Source organism: Lolium rigidum, chromosome 1 (assembly GCF_022539505.1).
Source record: "Lolium rigidum isolate FL_2022 chromosome 1, APGP_CSIRO_Lrig_0.1, whole genome shotgun sequence".
Classification (NCBI taxonomy): domain Eukaryota; kingdom Viridiplantae; phylum Streptophyta; class Magnoliopsida; order Poales; family Poaceae; genus Lolium; species Lolium rigidum.
The window spans coordinates 272,061,883-272,089,168 of NC_061508.1; the positions used below are offsets into that span (position 1 = coordinate 272,061,883).

The following is a 27,286-nucleotide window of genomic DNA, read 5'->3' on the forward strand; positions in this document are numbered from 1 at the left end:
CTTTTGGCAGTTTGCAGAGTTGTAGTTTTTTTTTCATCACACGTGGTTTGGAAGTCCATCGGCTGCTATTTCACGTGTTTTGGTTGTTCTACAAATCGAAACTCCTCCTCCTGATCGCCAGCACTAATAAGCCGAGCAGGCGAGCAGCGCAGGCCGCACCACCACTGCCTGCATTTCCTCCTCCCACCCCCCCTGCTCCACACCCGAGCTGCACACCAATGGAGTTCTTGCTGACTGCGATCCCCGGCGGCGGCGGGGGCGCTGTGGCCGCCGCGGCCGCGGCTGTCGGCACGGTGGCAGCGGCCGCCGCGCTCGCCGAGAAGGCCGGCATCGTCGAGATGGGACACAAGGGCCGCTCCAACGCGCCACCAGGTGACCAACAGCTCAACTGACTCCCGGCGATCATGTTCTCTTCTTCTTGTTTGCGCTGCGCCTTTCTTGGCCGCTATGGTTTCGATCAGCACTCTTTGTTATATTTGATGAATCCGTTGGCGCGCGGGTTCCTCTCTGTGGGTTTTAAACATATGGCAGTTTCGGTTTGAACATTATATTCTCTTTTTTAAAACTACACCCATTGTCATATACTGATCTACTGATCAAAGACATACACTATCAAAACATTTCTAACGGATTGCTTAGTGAATATGTCTAGTATAAAGAAAATAAAGAATCACTTCTTTTTAAGTATAAGCATTAATGCACACACGTAGCAATCATACACGGGTATGCCATCCTTAGAATGTTCTGTTTTGAGATGTAATAAGTCCACGCACGTTTCGTCAGAGGAGACACACACGCTACAGTATTTGATCTGATCCATATAATATGGCGGCGACCTGAACGACGACCGAGACCAAGTGGTGAGAGTTCCTTGTTGACTCTCCCGTGCTACTCACCATCACCGTCGTCGTCGTCGTCGTCGTGCTGGATGGGCTTTTCCTCACTGACTCATATTCCTCGGCCCGTGGCCTTGGTCGCTTACCCCAGCCTTTCCGGCCTTTGCTCCTCCCGTGATACCAGCCGACACGGCCGCATGGAGCTTCTGCTGACCGCGCTCCCCCCGAGCGGCGGAGGCGTGGTGGCTGCGGGCGCCGCGCTCGCCGGAGGCAAGGCCGGCATCACCGGGATGGGGCACGAGGACCGCTCCAGCCTGCCCCAGGTGAACCATCATCTCGCCGGATCTCGTCAGAACACGCGCGCGCGCAGACCTGCGCTCGGCCGGTCGTGCGACGTGCCCTTTATTGCTCTGCTTCCTTTTTTGGATGCTGTGATCTCAGCCCATACTTGGGCTCTTAATGGCATTTTTCCCTATACATTGCTGATCAAACCCACTTCGGAAAATACCTATTTGGCAACTTATGCTCCCTATTTTCTGGCTGCGCGCACGACGGCTTTAATTTTATGCATGGGAGCACAAACCGATTATTTGGTTTACACTAGCAAGCTGCAGCTACTGTGGATCTGAAAACAGGAATGTCCTGAACAGAAGATGTTTTGCCGCCATATATTGCACCACACGATAATTTTAATAATTTGCATATCATAGGTTGTATCTTTCTAGATACATACATGCTGAGCTAATTGTGATCCTGATTATTCTAGTGTTCCACAGTTGCCTCTTTTTCCATAATCTGAGCCTATTTAAGTCCCCTAATAATATATAAAGAGAGAAAAATAGCATTACCTCTTCTGACACCACTTGGTTAATTGTCATGCAGCTGTCCCTGGTTTACCGATTATTGGAAATCTCCACCAGTTGAGAGAAAGGAAGCCCCATAAGACTTTTTCAAAATGGTCTGAAACTTTCGGGCCGATATACACTATAAAGACCGGGTCTTCCTCTGTAGCTGTGCTCAACTCAAGAGAAGTAGCCAAGGAGGTAATATAGAAATTTTATATCTCACTTCTGTTAAATTAACTTGATAACATATCTTTATGTTGTAATGAAAAATATTCTTTGCACATTTGGATTATTCTGGAAATTAAGTCTTTTAGTCTTCTGGGTATGTTTTTTTTTGTAATATTACCTGTTTCATGTTAAGTAAGTATGCTTTTGTTGACCTTATCTTATTAATTGTTTCGCTGAAATGGTAATTTAATAATTCAAATCTAGGTACTGTAGTTCTTTTTTTCACAGCAGAAGTCGAAGTTTAACATGATTATTATTTTTACCTATATTTTTTTCATCACGGATTCTATTAATATCTCTCACAAATAAAAAAGATAATTGAAGCATATAGTTCTTGTTGGTATTGGCTGCGATGCAGAACAGAGAAATGATAGCAGCATTGTAAAAAATATGTCAAACTTGACTATAAATTTACAAGAACATATATCTTACCCTGTATTTACGTACAGGCAATGGTTACGAAATTCTCATCCATATCCACTCGAAAGCTACCTACAGCAATTTCAGTGCTGAGTCATGATAAGTCGATGGTTGCTGTGAGTGACTACAATGACTTCCACAAGATGGTGAAACGTTTAATTATGGCGGGCATGTTGGGTGTTTCTGCTCAGGTACAAGTCTTAACACTTCCGAAGTTACACAGTTTAGTTGCTACCTCTTGGATATGTTTAGGCTTTCCGTTAACTAATGGACCACAATAAAATGCTTACAAAATATAGAGAAAATTTCGGGAGACAAGAGACACGATGATGAATAATTTGTTAAGCACTCTCCGTGCCCTGGTGAATGACGACCCACATTCTCCTCTGAACTTCAGAGAAGTTTTCAAGGACGAGTTGTTCCGCCTGTCCTTGATCGAGGTAAGTCTACAAACGTCATGATATGGTGTGCTCATCCATATATCACTTTCTTGATCTGAATCAAACTTCAGATGCTTTGTTTAGTATTTGCCATACTGATTGTGCACACTGCAATTACAGAGCATAGGTGAGGATGTGAGTTCAGTTTACGTCGAGGAGTTTGGGAGGGAGGTATCAAAGGAGGAAATATACCAGGCAACGGTAGTTGACATGATGATGTGCGCAATTGAGGTTGATTGGAGGGATTTCTTCCCATACTTCAGCTGGGTTCCAAACAAGAGCTTCGAAGAAAGAGTTTTTACCGCAGAATCTAGGCGAACAGCGATGGTGCTAGCCTTGGTCCGTCAACAGAAGAAAAGAATTGAGCATGGCGAGGTAGTACATTTGCATATCGGGTGTATCTGTTTTATTTTGATGAGCTCTTCTGTGTGTTCATTGATCATCTTGAAGTAATACAATTTTGATATGCAGGCAAAGGTATCCTATTTGGACTTGATGCTATCGGAGAACGGCGACCTCACAGACAACCAATTGACGATGCTCGTGTGGGAGGCACTCATCGAGTCTACAGATACGACATTGGCGACGACAGAGTGGGCTATGTATGAGCTTGCCAAAAACCCAGAAATACAGGCAAGTTTTCTACTATTCGGTGCTGATATGTACTGTTCTCTAGCCGGAACCAAAACTCTTGACAAAATGTATCCTTGGCATGCCAGAATCGACTCTATCAGGAGATCCAACAGGTATGCGGTGACAAGACGGTCACCGAGGATGACCTTCGTCGGTTGCCCTACCTGAACGCGGTGTTCAACGAGACGCTGAGGTATTATTCTCCCGTCCCACTGGTGCCTCCAAGGTTCGTCCATGAGACCACCGAGCTGGGTGGCTACGAAGTCCCTGCCGGAACACAGGTAATTGACCAAAGCAATTAATGACATTTTTTTCGATAAAGGGAATATATTAATATCAAAAAGATACCAATTACACCCAGCCTCTGCAACAACGCACCACCCTAATGGCACTACGGATGCACACAGCCAAAAAAAGGAAAAGAAAACTAAGAAACAAAAGTCCCGCTACAGTATCTCGAGCCTAACAACAGCAGTACAACCACCGCCAAGACAACACCTGAATTACGGACTCTCCAAAAAACGACGCCTCCAAGAAGGGAACAGTGCTCAAACACCATCGTCGCCCGATCAAAGATCTTAGGTTTTCACCCTGAAGATAGTCCGCGCTCTCAAAACAATGCCTCCACCAAGGCCATTGTCAACCAGTTAAGGCCAGACCTTGGGTTTTCACCCTGAAAGGTAGGACTCTACGCTTCACCTGTGTTGTCGCCCCCACTTTCATACCGCTGTTGTGAAGCCCGGAACACCAAGCCAGTCTCTCAACAGCGCGGAGACTTGAACCTCCCTTAGCTAGTCCTCCCCACCGGCCTTCATGAAATTCTCTTCTTCCGACTTTCATCATGGATCCATAGTCACTTGATGTCAACACAGAAAAAGAGCTTCGCGCCGCTCCCTCCAGAACCAAACGGTCGGAATAAAAGCATGGGTGCGCACGACCGAATACCTCCGATCCAGCAAACTCCAGGCAAAGCACTGTTACATTCGCCGGCGGAGCCTTCCGGAACTCAACCCTCCGGCCAGATCACGAGTCCAAGCCTCCGGTAGGTCCTCCTCTTCACGCAAGAGAGGCCCTAGGACCGCCGCCTTTATACAGGTCGGACCCCCACATCGGCGACCATCCCGGGCTGGCCAATCCAGCCCTCCACCGGCGACACCATCGCCGGCTTCCATGCTCCTCCATCTTGCCGCCGGATCGCGATGATAGATCAAAAGATCCACCACCACCAACCGCAGGCCGACCCTCTCCGGCGCAGAAGAGAGCCACCTCCTCCGTCGAACCCAAGGCTGCTGCCCCGGGCGCCCTCGTGACGCGGAAGAAGCCCGAGATCGCCTCCACGACCGACTAGAGGCGGGGAGGAGGGCATGGCGCAGACCGAGGGCCTGGCCGCCGCCCACCACCAGCCCCTGCCGGTGTGCTGCGGATGGAAGCCTACGAGAGGGGAGGGGGGGACCGTAGCGCAAGAGCCGCCGCCGCCCCATCACCATCCGCGCCGGCCGCTGCCGCGAGCGTCGAGGAAGGGAGATCCCGTCCGCCGTCCCCCACGCCGGCGAGGAAAGGCCCCCACCGCCGCCACGCCCCGTGGGTCTTTGCCCCGACGGCGCTACCGGCGGCGGCGGCGGTTAGGGTTGGGGAGGGGTCGGGAGAGGAGGGGTTGGGGAGGGGTCGTCGAGTAAATCCACATTGTCCACCAGCAATTAATAACATGGAGATAGATGAACACACTTGAATTGGACCATGAAGTTTGACTGCTTAAAATTTATTTCTGAAAAGAGCTGCTTAATTTATGGTGCTAGATGTTCATCAACCTGTATGGGTGTAACATGAACAAGAAGGACTGGGAGGAGCCCGAGCAGTGGAGGCCGGAGAGGTTCCTGGACGGGAGTTTCAGTGACGTGGACTTGTTCAAGACCATGGCGTTCGGCGGCGGGAAGAGGGTCTGCTCCGGGGCTATGCAGGCGACCAACATCTCGTGTACCGCCATCGCGCGCTTGGTGCAGGAATTCGCCTGGAGGCTGAAGGAGGGCGATGAGAACAATGTGGAGACCATCAGCCTCACAAGCTTCAAGCTCCACCCGCTGCATGTGCATGCCTCGCCGAGAGCAACGAAGTGAAGTGTTTTTTTTTTTGGGTGAAAAGTCCACCCATCTATTGATAATCATTAACAGTAGCACAAACAATTTTAAATATAATAAAATTACTATTAGGTCCTTTGACGACCTGCATTTGTGTGCTCTCATCACCTGCATTGTGTGCTATTTCTTCTATTATCACTTGCATTGTGTGATCTGCTCACTGGTGTTAGTATATGGCAAGGAACTTAAGCCATAATGAGACACTTACTGTTACTCCTGGCGCTGTTTGTAAACTAGTTGTGTTAATTATGTAGTTCAATTATTAGTTGTTGAGATGAGTATGTGTGCCACTGGCATGGTAACCTCGTTACTTTCGAAATAGGTGGTATGGTAACCTCATCACTTTGGAAATAGGAGAGCGGATCTGATTGTGTGTGCCACTGATTATAACTTCCAGGCAACCAAACAATACTGCTTTTGCATCTGTCGAGCCTGAGAACGAAAAGTCCATGCAACCAAACAAGTTTCACCTATGTTGTCAATGATACAATGTAGGGGACCAAACGAGCTGCACAACATGGCCTAGAGGTTGTATCAGTTAGCTAAACTAATATAAGACTATGCATGATGAGTCCATCTATCCCACTTATTACCATTCAAAGTTCGTCTAATACGTATATTTAAAGGGGCTGAACCAAAATATTTGATACAGTAACATTTTTATGATGCACTATAACATAAAGCGTCAGGTGGGTACTCTTCAGCAAGAGACTTGTATCCCAACCAAATATCCTCCCAAAACCTAGTACTACGTCCATTACCGACAACAAAAGACCCTCTCACAAAGAACTCCTCTTTACATTCATTAAGCCCTTCCAAAAAGGTGAATTAACCTAAGATAGTGTTTTAGAGTGCAAATGTGATTTATGCAGCAGCTCTTCCCACATACCATTTTCGTTCATGAGTTTAAATAATCACTTGCTAAGTAAACTATTGTTTTCAACTCTAAAACCTCCACTCCTAACCCCATTGATCTTTTGGTCTACAAATATTATTCCACTTGGTCAACCAATATTTTTTATGTCCATCATTTTGCCAAAAGAAACTTGAACTAAAAAAATCTAACCACTTCTGAACTTCTTTCGATATCTCGAGGAAATAAAGCATAAGCATGGGTAGACTAGTTTAAACTGACTTAATGAGCACAAGTCGATCGCCACATGTTAACATTTACTGACCCAGTTTCTTAACTTCTTCTCAAATCGATTCTCAACAGGTTTCTATTCTCCATTTTTCAGTTATCGAAATGAATCGGGGTCCCCAAATATCTAAAAGACAATGTAGCTACATCACAGCCGAAAATAATCGTGTACTGATTTTCAACCTCTTCTGCTTTCCAGAAACAAAATAACTCACTCTTGTGAAAATTTATTTTTCGTCTAGCAACTGCTAAAAAATGCATAAAACTAGCTTCATGTTCGGCGCTTTATCTAAATCATGCTCCATAAAAAGAATAGTGCCGCTGCCAACTAAGGCCGCCGAGACCACCCATGCAATTAGGATGGCAATCATATCCGCAACGATATTGAAACAAATAGGTGACAGTTGGTCTCCCTGCCTAAGGCCTTTTTGCATTTTGAAAATAATTTCCCATGTCACTATTTACCTTAATACCTGCACTACCTTTCTCAACGTAATTCTAAATCCAAGTACACCTTTCAGGACCAAAGCCGTTCGTACACAACTCTTGTTGCAAAAAGGATCAATTTACCTTGTCATACGGATTTTTAAAATCAATCTTAAACAGAACCTCATCTATTTTCTTACTATAAATAGCATGAATGGTCTCATGAAGTATTACTACGCCTTCAATAATATATCTACCAGTCATAAAAGTTGTTTGAGTCGGATGCACAACACTTTCGGCAACACCAGAAACTCTATTTGTCCCAACCTTGGTGACCACTTGAAAGCTTACATTTAACAATTAAATTGGTCTGTATTGCTGAATTTGGATTGCATTGTATTTATTAGGGACTAAAATGATCATCCAAAAGTTAAGATGGAAAAGAGGTAGCTTCCCTCTTTGAAAACTATCAAACATTGCCATCAAGTCTATTTTTATTACCTGCCAAATTTTTTTATAGAACTCCGCGGGGAACCCTTGTCCCAGAGCCTTCTTATTTTCCATTTGCATTACGGCCTCTTGGGCCTCTTTCTCAGTAAAATCCGCAACTAAAGTAGCATTCTTGTCATCGTATATACATTTTATGTCATGATTCGTCGTCTCAACGAGCGAAAAAGAACTAGATAGGGGCGGCCCAAAAAAGTTCTTATAATATTCTGAGATGAAAGCTTCAAATTATCTTGATCAATAATAGTGCCTTCATCTTGTTCCAACTGAAAAATTATTTTTCTACAATGTTTACCATTCAGAATTAAGTGAAAATATTTAGTATTATCAACCCCTCTCCTGCACATGCTAAACCTTTGCCCGTTGATCCCACTCAGACTCCTCTTCACGCCGCAACTTAGCTAACTCATCACTGGCTAAATGCTATGGTTTTCTCTTATCCACATTAAGCGGAACTATTTCTGCTTTTCGATCAAAAATTTCAATTATATTTAGAAGTCCATCTTTTTCAATCCTATATTGACCACTTAAATTACGCATCCACCCCCTAAGAAACTGCCTAAGGTGGCAAATTTTATTTTTCCAAATTCCCATGGTGTTAGAAACTATTTAATAGAAGCCCACTCCTGGGCCACCATTTCGAAAAAACTTTATCTTTTCAGACAAGCCAATTCGAAAGAAAACGTTGATTTTTGGCCAAGAAAAGCTTGTTCCTGGGAGTGTAAAAGAAGAGGTGTATGATCAGAACTAGATCTAGTTAAATCCCTAACAGACACCAACGGAAATTTATGTTCCCATTCGACACTCGCAATAATTATGTACAATTTTTCATATGTGGGTGAGTCTATACGATTATATTGCCTTCGGGACAGCACTAGGTCTTTTAGATCTAGGCTTTCAATGATGGCATTAAAAATGAAGGGCCAGCTGGCAATAAAATTGATTGCTTTCTTTTAGTTGCGTCTAATAATATTAAAATCTCCACCAACGAGCATATGCAAAGGCTCATCCTCACAGATTCTTACTAGCTTGGAGACGAACTGCTCATCTTGAGCAGCCCCATAAACAACAACTAAAACACATTTAAAATTATTTACTTTTGAAGTTACAAAAAAATTGCGCATATATCCCGGTAACCACGTGTTGAATGGATAGAGTTTATGCATTAATACCAACCAAAATTCCCCTCAATCTCCCAATAGGGATCCCACTTTCTATATGTAATCCAGTTCATTTTTTTTGTTCAAAACATGACTATTGGATTGAAAGTAGAATTAGAAGTAGGATAAGTGGGATCCTACTTGTATCGTAGATCCTTAGGTCCAGATTGTTCTAGTATTTAAAATTCACCTCACCTTTTGAAAGTATAGAGATGGTAAACCTAGAGGGGGGGTGAATAGGTTTCTACAGATTTTAATCCTTTCTTTGCAATATTAGGCTTTGCGGAATATAAAGGTGAGCCTAATGCAAACTAGGTGAAGCAACCTATATGAAGATACAACTATCTCGAGCACGAAGGCTCTCTCAGGCAGTTTAAATCACAAGTAAGGAGTTCGGTTAGAGATAACCGATAGCACGCGGAGACGAGGATGTATTCCCGTGTTCCCTTGCTTTGCAACAAGGTACGTCACGTTTGGAGGGGTGGAGGTCCCACGAAGGATTCCCCACGCCACGAAGGCTCACCCTATTCTCCGGAGCCTATCCCACGAAGGAATAGCTCACTCACTTGTGGTAGACTTTGAGGTAGCCTCCAAACCTTCACAATCTTGCCCGGAGCAAATCCACAGCCCGGATGCTTCCGGACTCCTCTTGCCCACCTAGGGTTTCCAAGGAACCCTAGGAAGCAAGCTTCTCGATGAATACAAGGGGGAATGAGATTTGGCTTGGTAGAACAAGTAGATCGGGTCCTCCTCTAGTGATTCCCCGGAGGGATTTGAGTTTGGGTGGAGGAGGAGGGAGATCGGAGGCTTTTGGTGTTTCTAATAATGGAGTAAGAGAGAGAGAGCTCAAGAACAGCTTGTAGTATGTTGCCTAACCCTTCCAAGGTAGGAGAAGGGGTATTTATAGTGTTCTTCAAAATCTGGCCGTTGCAACTTGCCACCTCAGCATTTTCCTCGACAAACCCGGTTGACCGGACCACAGACCGGACAGCCCGGTCGTGAGGCCGGTCAGACCGGATTAGCGACCGGATCCCCTTTGCGTCGTCCTGGCGCTTCTTCGGTTGGTGGCCGGTTGGCGCCCGGTTGGCGCCCGGTCGACCGGACGGAGCGCCGGACCCGCCGGTCAGTAGCCCGGTTGACCGGGCGGCAACCGGATCTGCTGGCTCTTCGTTTGAAGCCCGGTTGGCGCCCGGTTGACCGGCCAGCACGCCGGACTGGCCGGTTGCTGGCCCGGTTGGACCGGGCTGCAGACCGGATTTCTCCTGTAGACCCTTTTTGATTGTTGTCGAAGTGGGGGTCTCCTTTAGCCTTCTTGTTCCTTTGATACACCATTTACGCCTCATTGCCTAATACCTGAGATTATCCTTATAAACATATTAGGCCAAATACTTTAGCACGGTGTCATCGTTACCAAAATAATGGATAAGGGTAAAATACCCTTACAATCTCCCCTTTTTGGTATACGATGACAAACCGAGCTAGAGTCACAAATAGATATTATGATAAGCTCTAAACCTTGATTCCATATAAGATATTACGACAGCTCCCCCATAATGTGTGCACTTGGAGAATTTGCGTTTGAATGCAAAGTGCACCATTTGTGAAACATGAGAAGCTCCCCCAATATCTTTAGGAAACAAGCATGGTATGGAGATGTGCATATCAAGATATATAAGCATAGCACACATAATCATCCTAACATAGAGTAGCACACATAATAGTCGTCCATACACATCCATACACGAATTATTGGAGATAGCAAATGGTTCTTGAAAAACTCAAAGTAAACAAGCACAAGCCATATAAAATCCAAATAAAGCAACTCCCATGGCTTGTGGCAATCAAAGAACCCCGTGGTCCTAGACTCTACTCTCTTCCCCCCTTTGGCATCGGAACACCAAAAAGGCGAAGAAAAGAGGAGAGATGCTATCGCACCCATCAGTAGTGACCAAGCCCGATCGAGGAGGAGCTCTCGCCATCACCATCGCGTGCAGCCGCATCAACCTCATCGTCATCACCATCATCATCATCAGCAGGAGTGGGAGCACGAGCAGTCCTAGGAGGGAGAGCACCATGAGCGTAGACGGAGAAGTCGAAGTTCTGGATCATCTCATCGGTAAGAGGAGGCATCTCCCACTGAGGTGCTACCACAGGCTCCATCTCAGGTCCAGGAGGAGGAACAGGGTGGTTCCTAGAGGCCATGAACTCAGTCTGGCGCCTCCGTGTCTCCTGGGTCATAGTAAGGGTCTGATGTGCAACATCATTGCTGTTCTTGCACATTTGCCACATGCTGGAGAAGAATCGAGCGGCCCCATGCTGGGAGCGCCGAGAGTGACTGGAGCTAGCATCATGATCATGGTGTGCCTTGGAACGGCGCTCAGTGGTGGGCATCATGGAGGGAACGTCTGGACGAGTGGCCTCCTGAATGGGTATCCTGAATGGGTCCATGATGACTCTTTCACCAAGAACGTTTTGAGGAGCGGGAACAATGTAGTTGATGAGCCGCTGAACATACTGAGCGTAGTTGGGAGTCATGCGGTCCATAATTGCTCTCTTCAGTTCACAGTAGATAAGATCACAGCCATCAATCTTCCTTACCCTGTCAGGATGACAATAGTACATCAAGTTGAGGTGATAGTTCCGGACTTCACTGGAGTCGCCAGACTTGCTGATGAGGCTCTCACGGAACATCTTGGCAAGTACCAGATAGGAGTAGTACATCCCAGAGATAGTGGGAGGTCCAGGCGTAGGGTTCGCAGGATAGCAGAAGGAGATGTCACCCTTAGTAAGCTTGGACCGTGAATGAATCTTGTACCCTGGAACACTGTCATCACCACAACCCATGGCTGCACGGAACTGAGAGTAGGAGCATGAGTACTTCTCCTTGCCGGTCATCCAGGTGAGGGTGCGGTCCGCATCATCATGGAAGAAGACGGTGCAGTGAAACTGACGGACAAGGAGGGGACAGAAGGTAGGATCGTCTTGGTGATCATCAGGCTTGAGGCACACAAGGTCATACAATCCCATACCCTTCAAGGTTTGAACCACAAAGCGGTACTTTGTGGCGTCATGCAAGGCAAACTCGTCAGGATTGATGGCCTTGGGTGATACAATATTACCATGCTTCATAAACTCATGAGAATCATAGTAACCATCCCAGAGGGCTGCTTGTGTCTTGGTCCAGAAGGCCTTGTCCCCACGAGTGTAAGTCCGTTGCTCAAAGCGATACGGATTCACTGTCCTCCATTCCTGCCACTCAACACGGTTTGCATTCCCAACATTGATAGTTGGTACTATCTCATCATCCTCTTGGGCGACATGCTTATCCTTTTTCTTGCCACCAACAGACTTGGTTCTACCCCGAGCTGAGCTGCCAATGTCAGTACCTTGATGAGCTTGAGGGGGTGCGCGACTACTAGAACGGCGGGGAGGATCAGCAGTCCTTCCTCTCTTGGCAACATTGCCACGTTGTGGCTCACCACTCCAACTACCTGTGAATGAGAAAATAGAGCAAGGATAGCAGTGGGGTAAGTGTACATGTCATCAGTAAGAGGGAAGCCAAAAGAGCATAGCATATATCCAAGTGTAGTGATGAGATTGTGCGAAAACTGGGCAAGCCGGCGCACAGGCCGGTCCAACCGGGCAGCAGACCGGACAAGCCGGTTGGCGCCCGGTTGACCGGGCCGTACGCCGGGCCGGCCGGTTGAGCGGCCGGTCGACCGGGCTGGTGACCGGATCTGTCGAGGTGTGAAGTTTTGCCCAGATTTTCTACCACAAATTCATGCAAAAACTCATAAACTTGAATATAGACTATAGCAATATAGTGGAGTAAGTGCATTGTGGTGTGAGACACTCTAAAGGCATGAGGACTTACAAACCCTAACCCTAACCCTAATTTTTCTCAACTTTCCTCAACATGTGGCAATGGGAGAGGGAAAGCAAGAAGGAGAGGGAATGGAAGGGAGATTTACCCGATGACATTGTCCTTGTTGCCCAAGTGAGCAAGAAGAACACGTGAAGAGGGCTTGAGGGCCAAATCCCCAAGATCTCCCAAACGAGCTTGAGAAGGACCAAATCCTTCGGTGAAGAAGCTTGAGAGATCCCGATCTACGGTTGGGTGTAGTTTGGGGAGAAACTAGTGGTGGGAAGGACCTAGGCTGTGGTGGAGATGGTCAGGGCGCCGGCCATGGAGTGTGGAGGTTGGGGAACAATGGGGAAGATGACCCCAAGGGGTATCCCTTCCCCAATATATAGTAGGCTGCGCGGCCGGTCGGGCGCCCGGTCGACCGGACCTAGCGCCGGCTGACCCGGCCCAGAGCTCGGTTGGCGCCCGGTCAACCGGACCATCCGGTCAGGGACCCGGTCCAACCGGGCCAGGGACCGGCCAGCCCAGATTTGTCTAATTTTGCCTCGTTTTTGCCCCTATGCTTTGTGTAAATGTGTGTGAGTGCTCAAATGATGACATGTACATATAGATAGATAGATGATGATGAGATGAGCATAGACATGGGGTTGGAAACACAAAGTTCTCTAGGCATACCCATTGGAGAGAAAATCCAAACAAGATGTGAATAGCAACAATGGGCATGATTCGAAGTATATATCAAGAATCATAAGTCATTTTGGAAATGATGTTCGCAATAAGATCATTTGGCCTTATATAGTCAAATCAAGTTGTAATGAAGGCTCAATGAGGGGCGGGGGATTACTCCCCCTATGTGAAAGCGCAAATGTCATGTGACCGCGAAGAGACATGCTTGGGTCCATATAATGACATTGGGTCTATTTATGTTGCACACATAGGTATGCATCATACCAAGACATGGTAGGATGACTATCCCCATATGTGCTATGCCTCTAAGCTAGATAGCAAGATAAATGCAAGAATATAGTGCAAGAAGTTAATCAATCCAAGTTTTTAGGATCAAGAATACCAAGTTCTCCTCTCAAGTTAACAAAGCGGGCTTCATCCAAAGGCTTAGTGAAAATGTCCGCCAATTGGTAGGTTGTTCCCACATGAGTGAGATCAATATCCTTATTGGCAACATGATCACGTAGGAAGTGATGGCGAATGTCAATATGTTTGGTGCGACAATGTTGAACCAGGTTATTGGCGATCTTTATTGCACTTTCATTGTCACAAAGAAGAGGCACCGTACCAAGAGACACACCATAGTCTTTCAAGGTTTGCTTCATCCATAACAATTGAGTGCAACAAGATGCCGCGGATATGTATTCGGCTTCGGCGGTGGATAGGGCGGTGGAGTTTTGTTTCTTGGATGACCAACTCACCAATGACCGGCCAATAAATTGGCAAGCCCCGGAGGTAGACTTCCGATCAACCTTATCACCGGCCCAATCGGAATCCGAATAGCCAATGAGTTCAAAGGTTGACCCCTTTGGATACCATAGCCCGAGAGTAGGAGTGAGAACAAGGTATCTTAGTATCCGTTTGACCGCCACTAAATGGCTCTCCTTGGGAGCGGATTGAAAACGAGCACACATCCCTACACTTAGCATGATATCCGGCCTAGAGGCACAAAGGTAGAGCAAGGATCCTATCATGGAGCGGTATACCTTTATGTCCACATCCTTCTCACCGTCACATGAACCAAGTTGCCCCTTTACGAGCATGGGTGTCTTCATTGGACTCGCATTGGTCATGTTGAATTTCTTGAGCATGTCCCTCACATACTTTTCTTGAGAGATGAAGGTGCCTTTTGCAAGTTGCCTCACTTGGAAGCCTAGAAAGAACTTCAACTCTCCCATCATGGACATCTCAAATTTCCTAGTCATCAATAGCTCAAAAGCTTTGTTATGATTGGGGTTAGTTCCACCAAAGATAATATCATCAACATATATTTGACATATAAAGAGGCCACCCCCTTTAACCCGCTTGGTGAAAAGGGTGGAATCGACCGTACCCATGCAAAACCCATCATGTAGTAAGAAATCCCTAAGGAACTCATACCAAGCACGTGGAGCTTGCTTGAGACCGTAGAGTGCCTTATGGAGTAAATACACGTGGTTGGGTCGGCATGGGTCTTCGAAACCCGGGGGTTGAGCCACGTATGCGGTTTCTTTTAGGGGACCATGATGGCGTGTAACTCACACGTTCGTTGGGAACCCCAAGAGGAAGGTATGATGCGCACAGCAGCAAGTTTTCCCTCAGAAAGAAACCAAGGTTTATCGAACCAGGAGGAGCCAAGAAGCACGTTGAAGGTTGATGGCGGCGGGATGTAGTGCGGCGCAACACCAGGGATTCCGGCGCCAACGTGGAACCCGCACAACACAACCAAAGTACTTTGCCCCAACGAAACAAAGTGAGGTTGTCAATCTCACCGGCTTGCCGTAACAAAGGATTAACCGTATTGTGTGGAAGATGATTGTTTGCGAGAAAACGAGAAAACGATATTGCAAGTAGATTGTATTTCAGTAAAGAGAATTGGACCGGGGTCCATAGTTCACTAGAGGTGTCTCTCCCATAAGACAAACGAGCATGTTGGGTGAACAAATTACGCTTGGGCAATTGACAAATAAAGAGAGCATGACAATGCACATACATATCATGATGAGTATAGTGAGATTTAATTGGGCATTACGACAAAGTACATAGACCGCCATCCAACCGCATCTATGCCTAAAAAGTCCACCTTCGAGGTTATCATCCGAACCCCTCCAAGCATTAAGTTGCTAACAACGTGACAATTGCATTAAGTATTGCGCGTAATGTAACTAGTGACTACATCCTTGAACATAGCACTAATGTTTTATCCCTAGTGGCAACAAGACATCCATAACCTTAGAGGTTCTTGTCACCCTCCGCATTCACGGAGACATGAACCCACTATCGAGCATAAGTACTCCCTCTTGGAGTTACTAGCATCAACTTGGCCGGAGCATCTACTAATAACGGAGAGCATGCAAGATCATAAACAACACATAGATATAACTTTGATAATCAACATAACAAGTATTCTCTATTCATCGGATCCCAACAAACGCAACATATAGAATTACGGATAGATGATCTTGATCATGTTAGGCAGCTCACAAGATCCGACAATGATAGCACAATGGGGAGAAGACAACCATCTAGCTACTGCTATGGACCCATAGTCCAGGGGTAGACTACTCACACATCACACCGGAGGCGACCATGGCGGCGTAGAGTCCTCCGGGAGATGATTCCCCTCTCCGGCAGGGTGCCGGAGGCGATCTCCTGGATCCCCCGAGATGGGATCGGCGTTGGCGGCGTCTCCGGAAGGTTTTCCGTATCGTGGTTCTCAGTATCGGGGGTTTCGTCATGGAGGCTATTTGTAGGCGGAAGGGCAGGTCAAGAGGCGGCACGGGGGCCCCACACCACAGGGCCGCGCGGCCAAGGGGGAGCCGCGCCGCCCTAGGGTGTGGCCCCTCGTGGCCCCTCTTCGTCTCTCCTTCCGACTTCGGAAGCTTCGTGGAAAAATAGGCCCCCGGGCTTTGATTTCGTCCAATTCCGAGAATATTTCCTTACTAGGATTTCTGAAACCAAAAACAGCAGAAAACAAGAATCGGCACTTCGGCATCTTGTTAATAGGTTAGTTCCGTAAAATGCACGAATATGACATAAAGTGTGCATAAAACATGTAGATAACATCAATAATGTGGCATGGAACATAAGAAATTATCGATACGTTGGAGACGTATCAGCATCCCCAAGCTTAGTTCTGCTCGTCCCGAGCGAGTAAAACGATAACACGGATAATTTCTGGAGTGACATGCCATCATAATCTTGATCATACTATTTGTAAAGCATATGTAGTGAATGCAGCGATCAAAACAATGTATATGACATGAGTAAACAAGTGAATCATAAAGCAAAGACTTTTCATGAATAGCACTTCAAGACAAGCATCAATAAGTCTTGCATAAGAGTTAACTCATAAAGCAATAATTCAAAGTAAAGGCATTGAAGCAACACAAAAGAAGATTAAGTTTCAGATGTTGCTTTCAACTTGTAACATGTATATCTCATGGATATTGTCAACATAGAGTAATATAATTAAGTGCAATAAGCAAGTATGTAGGAATCAATGCACAGTTCACACAAGTGTTTGCTTCTTGAGGTGGAGAGAAATAGGTGAACTGACTCAACATTGAAAGTAAAAGAATGGTCCTCCATAGAGGAAAAGCATTGATTGCTATATTTGTGCTAGAGCTTTGATTTTGAAAACATGAAACAATTTTGTCAACGGTAGTAATAATGCATATGCATCATGTAAATTATATCTTATAAGTTGCAAGCCTCATGCATAGTGTACTAATAGTGCCCGCACCTTGTCCTAATTAGCTTGGACTACCGGATCATCACAATGCATTGTTTTTACCAAGTGTCACAAAGGGGTACCTCTATGCCGCCTGTACAAAGGTCTAAGGAGAAAGCTCGCATTGGATTTCTCGCTATTGATTATTCTTCAACTTAGACATCCATACCGGGACAACATAAAAACCAGATAATGGACTCCTCTTTTATGCATAAGCATGTAACAACAATTAATAATATTCTCATTTGAGATTGAGGATATATGTCCAGAACTGAAACTTCCACCATGGATCATGGCTTTAGTTAGCGGCCCAATGTTCTTCTCTAACATATGCATGCTTAACCATAAGGTGGTAGATCTCTCTTACTTCGTACAAGACGGACATGCATAGCAACTCACATGAAATTCAACAATGAAAGTTGATGGCGTCCCCAAGAAACATGGTTATCGCACAACAAGCAACTTAATAAGAGATAAAGTGCATAATTACATATTCAATACCACAATAGTTTTTAAGCTATTTGTCCCATGAGCTATATATTGCAAAGGTGAATGATGGAATTTTAAAGGTAGCACTCAAGCAATTTACTTTGGAATGGCGGAAAATACCATGTAGTAGGTAGGTATGGTGGACACAAATGGCATAGTGGTTGGCTCAAGTATTTTGGATGCATGAGAAGTATTCCCTCTCGATACAAGGTTTAGGCTAGCAAGGCTTATTTGAAACAAACACAAGGATGAACCGGTGCAGCAAAACTCACATAAAAGACATATTGAAAACATTATAAGACTCTACACCGTCTTCCTTGTTGTTCAAACTCAATACTAGAAATTATCTAGACCTTAGAGAAACCAAATATGCAAACCAAATTTTAGCATGCTCTATGTATTTCTTCATTAATGGGTGCAAAGCATATGATGCAAGAGCTTAAACATGAGCACAACAATTGCCAAGTATCACATTACCCAAGACATTTATAGCAATTACTACATGTATCATTTTCCAATTCCAACCATATAACAATTTAACGAAGGAGAAACTTCGCCATGAATACTATGAGTAGAAACCAAGGACATACTTGTCCATATGCTACAGCGGAGCGTGTCTCTCTCCCATAAAGTGAATGCTAGGATCCATTTTATTCAAACAAAACAAAAACAAAAACAAACCGACGCTCCAAGAAAAAAAGCACATAAGATGTGATGGAATAAAAATATAGTTTCAGGGGAGGAACCTGATAATGTTGTCGATGAAGAAGGGGATGCCTTGGGCATCCCCAAGCTTAGACGCTTGAGTCTTCTTGATATATGAAGGGGTGAACCACCGATGCATCCCCAAGCTTAGAGCTTTCACTCTCCTTGATCATGTTGCATCATACTCCTCTCTTGATCCTTGAAAACTTCCTCCACACCAAACTCGAAACAACTCATTAGAGGGTTAGTGCACAATATAAATTGACATATTCAGAGGTGACACAATCATTCTTAACACTTCTGGACATTGCATAATGCTACTGGACATTAGTGGATCAAAGAAATTCATCCAACATAGCAAAAGAGGCAATGCGAAATAAAAGGCAGAATCTGTCAAAACAGAACAGTTCGTATTGACGAATTTTAAAATGGCACCAGACTTGCTCAAATGAAAATGCTCAAATTTAATGAAAGTTGCGTACATATCTGAGGATCATGCACGTAAATTGGCTTAATTTTCTGAGCTACCTACAGGGAGGTGGACTCAGATTCGTGACAGCAAAGAAATCTGGAACTGTGCAGTAATCCAAATCTAGTACTTACTTTTCTATCAACGGCTTAACTTGGCACAACAAAACACAAAACTAAGATAAGGAGAGGTTGCTACAGTAGTAAACAACTTCCAAGACACAAAATAAAAACAAAGTACTGTAGGTAAAAACCATGGGTTATCTCCCAAGAAGTTCTTTCTTTATAGCCATTAAGATGGGCTCAGCAGTTTTGATGATGCACTCGCAAGAAATAGTATTTGAAGCAAAAGAGAGCATCAAGAGGCAAATTCAAAACAAATTTAAGCCTAACATGCTTCCTATGAAAAGGAATCTTGTACACAAATAAATTCGTGAAAAGCAAAGTGACAAGATCAGGAAGATAAAACAAGTGTAGTTTCAAAAATTTCAGCACATAGAGAGGTGTTTTAGTAACATGAAAATTTCTACAACCATATTTTCCTCTCTCATAATAACTTTCAGTAGCATCATGAGCAAACTCAACAATATAACTATCACATAAAGCATTCTTATCATGAGTCTCATGCATAAAATTATTACTCTCCACATAGGCATAATCAATTTTATTAGTTGTAGTGGGAGCAAATTCAACAAAGTAGCTATCATTATTATTCTCGTCATCAAATATAGGAGGCATATTGTAATCATAATCAAATTTTTCCTCCATAACAGGCGGTACTAAAAGACCAATATCATTATCATAAATAGGAGGCAAAGTATCATCAAAGTAAATTTTCTCCTCAATGCTTGGGAGAATAAAAAGATCATGAAAACCAGCTTCCCCAAGCTTAGAACTTTCTATATTATTATCAACAATGGTGTTCAAAGCGTTCATACTAATATTACTACCAGACATGCAAATAAGATTCCATAGGTTTTTTAATTTTCGCATCAAACAATCCATGTTTTAAATCAGGAAATAGAAATAGAAGCTCATTCTTGTCCATTATGCCAAACTAGTGAAATAAAAACATGCATGATATTAAGTAAAGTAAAACAAGTAACTAATTTTTTTGTGTTTTTGATATAGCAAACAAGATAGCAAATAAAGTAAAACTAGCAACTAATTTTTTTGTATTTTTGATTTAATGCAGCAAACAAAGTAGTAAATAAAACTAAGCAAGACAAAAACAAAGTAAAGAGATTGAGAAGTGGAGACCCCCCTTGCAGCGTGTCTTGATCTCCCCGGCAACGGCGCCAGAAAAAGAGCTTGATGGCGTGTAACTCACACGTTCGTTGGGAACCCCAAGAGGAAGGTATGATGCGCACAGCAGCAAGTTTTCCCTCAGAAAGAAACCAAGGTTTATCGAACCAGGAGGAGCCAAGAAGCACGTTGAAGGTTGATGGCGGCGGGATGTAGTGCGGCGCAACACCAGGGATTCCGGCGCCAACGTGGAACCTGCACAACACAACCAAAGTACTTTGCCCCAACGAAACAGATGAGGTTGTCAATCTCACCGGCTTGCTGTAACAAAGGATTAACCGTATTGTGTGGAAGATGATTGTTTGCGGAAAACAAGAAAACAGATATTGCAGTAGATTGTATTTCGAGTAAAGAGAATTGGACCGGGGTCCACAGTTCACTAGAGGTGTCTCTCCCATAAGACAAACAAGCATGTTGGGTGAACAAATTACAGTTGGGCAATTGACAAATAAAGAGAGCATGACAATGCACATACATATCATGATGAGTATAGTGAGATTTAATTGGGCATTACGACAAAGTACATAGACCGCCATCCAACTGCATCTATGCCTAAAAAGTCCACCTTCAGGTTATCATCCGAACCCCCTCCAATATTAAGTTGCTAACAACAGACAATTGCATTAAGTATTGCGCGTAATGTAACTAGTGACTACATCCTTGAACATAGCACTAATGTTTTATCCCTAGTGGCAACAAGCACATCCATAACCTTAGAGGTTCTTGTCACCCCTCCGCATTCACGGAGACATGAACCCACTATCGAGCATAAGTACTCCCTCTTGGAGTTACTAGCATCAACTTGGCCGGAGCATCTACTAATAACGGAGAGCATGCAAGATCATAAACAACACATAGATATAACTTTGATAATCAACATAACAAGTATTCTCTATTCATCGGATCCCAACAAACGCAACATATAGAATTACGGATAGATGATCTTGATCATGTTAGGCAGCTCACAAGATCCGACAATGATAGCACAATGGGGAGAAGACAACCATCTAGCTACCGCTATGGACCCATAGTCCAGGGGTAGACTACTCACACATCACACCGGAGGCGACCATGGCGGCGTAGAGTCCTCCGGGAGATGATTCCCCTCTCCGGCAGGGTGCCGGAGGCGATCTCTCGGATCCCCCGAGATGGGATCGGCGTTGGCGGCGTCTCTGGAAGGTTTTCCGTATCGTGGTTCTCGGTACTGGGGGTTTCGTCACGGAGGCTATTTGTAGGCGGAAGGGCAGGTCAAGAGGCGGCACGGGGCCCCACACCACAGGGCCGCGCGGCCAAGGGGGGCCGCGCCGCCTAGGGTGTGGCCCCCTCGTGGCCCCTCTTCGTCTCTCCTTCGGACTTCCGGAAGCTTCGTGGAAAAATAGGCCCTTGGGCTTTGATTTCGTCCAATTCCGAGAATATTTCCTTACTAGGATTTCTGAAACCAAAAACAGCAGAAACAACGAATCGGCACTTCGGCATCTTGTTAATAGGTTAGTTCCAGAAAATGCACGAATATGACATAAAGTGTGCATAAAACATGTAGATAACATCAATAATGTGGCATGGAACATAAGAAATTATCGATACGTTGGAGACGTATCAGACCATTCAAAAATGCACTTTTCACATCCATTTGATATAATTTGAAATTGTGGAAAGATGCAAATGCAAGCAAAAGACGAATAGCTTCAAGACGGGCTACCGGCGCAAAGGTATCCTCAAAATCCATACCTTCTATTTGGGCAAACCCTTGCGCCACTAACCTTGCTTTGTTTCGTATGACAATGCCATTATCATCTTGCTTGTTCTTGAATACCCATTTGGTCCCAATGACATTGATGCGATGATCCTTGGGTCTCTCAACTAGATACCATACTTCATTACGAGTGAAACACTCCAATTCTTCTTGCATGGCAATTACCCAATCCGGATCGACCAAGGCTTCATGTACCTTAAGTGGTTCAAAACTAGACACAAAAGCATGATGTTGACAATAAGTGATAAGTAATGCATGGTGTCTACGAGTTACCACTCCTCTTGAGATGCTACCAAGGACTTGATCCACTTTCATGTCACTTGCCCTTGTAGCGGCCTTGATCTTCCGAACGGTCCCTTCATGATCAATGAATTCATCTCTTGCTAGTACTTGATCATGAGGGACCACTTGAGCTTGATCATGAGTTGAGGATGTTTCTTGATCATCATCATGGTCTTGCTCCGTGGAATGAGGATCTTCTTCTTGTTCTTCGGATTGTGACTCACCTTGAGTAGAGGATGGTTCTTGAGTTGCACTTGATGGTTCGACTTGAGTTGAGCTAGGCTCCACTTGTGGCGTGCTTGAAACATCTACTCCATCATCTTGATCATCATTATGAACCTCCATGGGCCGGATGTGTCCAATGCCCATATGCTTGATGGCACTAGATGGATCATCATCATTACCTGCAACACATGGAACAACTTGCTCCACTTGGGAGCCATTATCCTCCAAGAACACCACGTCACAAGATACTTCAATAGTCCCGGTGGACCGGTTGTAGTATCTATAGGCGTGAGAGTTCTCCGCATATCCAACAAATATACCCTCTATGGTTCTAGTTTCAAATTTACCGAGATTTCCTTTGTTGTTTTTAACAAGACACTTGCATCCAAAAACACGAATGTACATGACGTTAGGCTTGTTACCGGTAAGGAGCTCGTATGGGGTTTTGTTGTGGAGGGGACGGAGGAAGAGCCGGTTGGAGTAGTGGACGGCCGTAGAGATGGCTTCTCCCCAAATGTTGTGGGGTGAGTTGAATTCACTCAACATGGTTCTTGACATCTCAATGATAGTCCGATTCTTCCTTTCAACAACACCGTTTTGTTGAGGGGTGTATGGCGCCGAAAACTCATGCTTGATGCCCTCATCATCAACAAACTCTTGCATAGTGTAGTTCTTGAACTCGGTGCCATTGTCGGTCCTAATTGCCTTGATCTCGGATTCATACATACGTTGAGCTTTCTTGGCGAAGGTGATGAACTCTCTATGGGTCTCGTCCTTAGACTTAAGGAGAAAGACCCAAGAGTATCTTGAGTAATCATCAACAATGACAAGTCCATACTTGCTCCCACCAAGAGTATCATAATGTGATGGTCCAAAGAGATCCAAATGAAGGAGCTCCAAAGGCCTAGATGTGGTAACAATACTCTTGATGGGATGCTTCTTCTTGAGTTGCTTTCCGGCTACACATGCACTACAAACACGATCTTTCTCAAAAGAAATACCGGTTAGTCCCACAATATGCTCACCCTTTAGGAGTTGTTTAAGATTCCTCATGTTAACATGACCAAGGCGGCGATGCCACAACCAACCATCGTCATGCTTGGCCGCCATTAGACATGTGGAGAAGGAGGGGCTCTCTTTCGAGAGGTCAACCACGTAAAGGTTGTTCTCCACATATCCAACAAGGACCAATTTGAGATTGTCACTCCTAAAGACTTGCACATAATATTTAGTGAAATATGAATTGTAACCGGCATCGGCAAGATGATATATAGAAAGTAAGTTGTAGCCAAGGTGTTCAACAAGCATAACCGTCTCAAGGCACAAGTCCTTAGAGATTGCTACCTTGCCATACCCAAGTACCTTTCCCTTTGAGTTGTCACCAAAGGTGATGCTTGACTTCTTGTTGATATCTTCAATGAATTGATCAAGCACACCTTTTCCTCCGGTCATATGATTGGTGCATCCACTATCAAACACCCATTTTGGACCACCGGAGGAATACCCCTACAAAATCAAGTAGAGGATTTAGGAACCCATCGATTAATGGGTTCCTTTGCAATGGCAACAATATCTTTTGGTACCCAAATTGAGTACTCTCTATAAGCATAGCCATTAGGAGGGCCAACATAGTTAGCATAGACATCACCATAATAATCAACAAATAATGCATAGTGATCGTTTGGCCCCGTGCGGTCACCACTAGTGGCTTTGCCCTTTGAGGCTTTGCCATTGTTAGTGACCTTCTTGTTCTTATCTTGAGCGGGTTTCTCCTTCTTGTAGTTGTTCTTCTTGTGGGACTTGGGAGCATATCCAAGTCCATACTTTTGATTCTTTGACCTTTGCTTACTCAAGAGGTCATCCAATCCCATCTTGTTCTTGGCGGTGGTGAACTTTGCAAGTTCCTTTGTTAACCTAGCATTTTCCTCAAGAATAGATGCTTGCTCACAAGAAGATTCATTAGGGTGATAGTCAAGACCATATTTGGTCACCGAGGACTCAAGATATGCATTGGTCTCAATATGCAAAGAAAGTTCCTCTTGTAAACGAACATGTTCCGCAACAAGTTTAGCATGCTCACTAGTAAAGGAAGTGGAGGAACAAGCAAGCTTTTCAACATCAATGGGATCCTTCATTGATCCAAGAGCCCTTTTGTAGGATTCTTGAAGTAGATCATGGTTCTCTCCAAGTTTCTTGAGCTCATCCTTGACAAGCTTGTTAGCTCTTTCAAGGTGGTCAAGATCCCTAGTGAGAGAAGCATGAGCAACTTCAAGCTCCTCCTTTGAGGCATTGAGCTCTTGGGTCAATAATTGAGCCCTATCAATAGTTTCTAGGTCCTTAACTTTATCAAGTTCATAAGTTTCAATTTGTTGCTTAAGGCCTTGAGATATGCACCTTTCGGTTTTTAGCTCTTGTCTTAGGAGATTGAATCTCCGTTCCTTCTCATTCAAATGATATTCTAATTCCTCAATGGACTCATCCTTTTCTTTGAGTGAGTCCATCAAGAAATCAAACTTGACAAGAGCTTCACCACGAAGGGTGCATCTAACATCATAGAGTTCCTTAAGCACAATTAATTCATCTTGATTTTCGTTCTCATCATCAAGAACACTAGATAGGGAAGGTGGAGGTTCCATTACCTTGGTTTCCCTTGCCATAAGACAAGAGCCAATGGTTGTAGATGAGGTGGAGTCATCGGAGTCATCATCTTGAGTTATCCTTGCCATGAAGGAGGATCCAACATCATTCTCCGTGGAGTAGTCCTTGGAGTAGTCATATGTGAAGAGTGACCCGGGCTTAGAGAAAGCCAAACCGGCCACCCCGGCCTCCTTCTCCTCATCTTCCTCTTCATCATCTGGACAAGTACTCGGCCCCAACAAAGGCTCTTCCCTTGTTCTTCTTGTATCGATCATTGATTGGGTTTGGCTTCAATCTTGGCTTGACCCCTTTGATGAATCTTGACTTGTCCACCCTTTTCTCATAAGGGCACTCATTTGCAAAGTGGCTATCTTCATCACAATTGTAGCAAGTTCTCTTCTTCTTCTTGTCATTGAGGAGCATAGGGAACTTAGCCTTGTACTTCTTGGCAAAGAAAGCAAAGTCGGTAGCCATGTCACTAGTTGAAGTCATCTCTTCCTCTTCTTCAATCTCATATTCTTCTTCTCCTCCATGATCGGCCCTAGCCTTGAGAGCAAGATTGCGTGGCGCTTCATGGTTGTGTGAGGCTTCATCAACACGGTTCATTGCCATGAGCCTCTTTCCTGCTTTGGCCATGTTTTCATTGGCGGCCACATAGGAGACTAGATCATCGGAGTTGAAGTCGGCACTCTTGGTCATGATTTGTAAGTTGAGTGCAAGATTGGTGTCTTCTTGTTTGACGGCAATCATAGCAATGACCTTGGACTTTATAAATGCTTCATTCATCTCGAAGCCATCATTGTACTTCTCAACACCGAGTCCCTTGACCCTTACTCTAAGAGCACCGAGTCTTGCATAAGCATCGGCCACGGACTCTCCTTCTCGAATCATGAATTGATGAGCCTCTTGCTTTGCGGTCTCATAAAGAGCGGATTGGATCAAATCGGTTCCCTCTTGGAGTACTACGATTCGATCCCACAACTCTTTAGCGGACTCTATGTCATTGACTTGATCAAGAAGCTTGCGGTTGATGCCACTCCTAATCTTGTCACGGGCGGAGGCGTTGAGTTGACGGTTGTAGAATTCGGTGGAGGTCAACCGAATGGGATCTTGTGGCTCCCGGTATCCATGAACAATGATCTCCCACAACTCCACGCTGCAGCCTGCGAATATGAGATTCCATAGAAGATTTCCAAAAAGGAAAGTGAGTTCCATCAAAATGGGGAACATTCCCACTATGGTTTATATGAGGCATGGGTGAAGTGTTTTTGGGATAGTCATGGTTGACTTCGCGATAGCTCCCTAGTGAGGCCGAAGCCGTACTAGGAGGCCCACTAGTCAAGTTCTTAAGCATGGTAGACATTTCTCGCCATTTGGCTTTGTAGCTCATCCTCCTTTTTCTTCTTCTCGGCATCATATGCCAAGAATCTAGATTTCATCTCTTTAACCGAAAGGTTAGAGTTTTCATCTAGACCCTCGAATAGTTTTTCCAGCTCACTCTTAAGGCGGTGAAGCCCTTAATAAGAGTCCAAGCTCGGATACCAATTGAAAGTATAGAGATGGTAAACCTAGAGGGGGGTGAATAGGTTTCTACAGATTTTAATCCTTTCTTTGCAATATTAGGCTTTGCGGAATATAAAGGTGAGCCTAATGCAAACTAGGTGAAGCAACCTATATGAAGATACAACTATCTCGAGCACGAAGGCTCTCTCAGGCAGTTTAAATCACAAGTAAGGAGTTCGGTTAGAGATAACCGATAGCACACGGAGACGAGGATGTATTCCCGTGTTCCCTTGCTTTGCAACAAGGTACGTCACGTTTGGAGGGGTGGAGGTCCCACGAAGGATTCCCCACGCCACGAAGGCTCACCCTATTCTCCGGAGCCTATCCCACGAAGGAATAGCTCACTCACTTGTGGTAGATTTTGAGGTAGCCTCCAAACCTTCACAATCTTGCCCGGAGCAAATCCACAGCCCGGATGCTTCCGGACTCCTCTTGCCCACCTAGGGTTTCCAAGGAACCCTAGGAAGCAAGCTTCTCAATGAATACAAGGGGATGAGATTTGGCTTGGTAGAACAGTAGATCGGGTCCTCCTCTAGTGATTTCCCGGAGGGATTTGAGTTTGGGTGGAGGAGGAGGGAGATCGGAGGCTTTTGGTGTTTCTAATAATGGAGTAAGAGAGAGAGAGCTCAAGAACAGCTTGTAGTATGTTGTCTAACTCTTCCAAGGTAGGAGAGGGGGTATTTATAGTGTTCTTCAAAATCTGGCCGTTGCAACTTGCCACCTCAGCATTTTCCTCGACAAACCCGGTTGACCGGACCACAGACCGGACAGCCCGGTCGTGAAGC

At 44.8% G+C, this 27,286-nt stretch overlaps 1 protein-coding gene across 1 annotated transcript; it reads left to right on the plus strand.

Moving 5' to 3' along the window:
• The first annotated feature begins 218 nt into the window (after window positions 1-218).
• On the plus strand, window positions 219-5,516 carry LOC124683707 (ent-kaurene oxidase 2-like). Its single transcript, XM_047218172.1, has 8 exons — window positions 219-372; window positions 1,719-1,879; window positions 2,359-2,520; window positions 2,629-2,769; window positions 2,890-3,144; window positions 3,241-3,402; window positions 3,489-3,683; window positions 5,199-5,516. The coding sequence occupies exons 1-8, from the start codon at window positions 219-221 to the stop codon at window positions 5,514-5,516; spliced, it is 1,548 nt and encodes a 515-aa protein (XP_047074128.1).
• The last annotated feature ends 21,770 nt before the right edge of the window (window positions 5,517-27,286 follow it).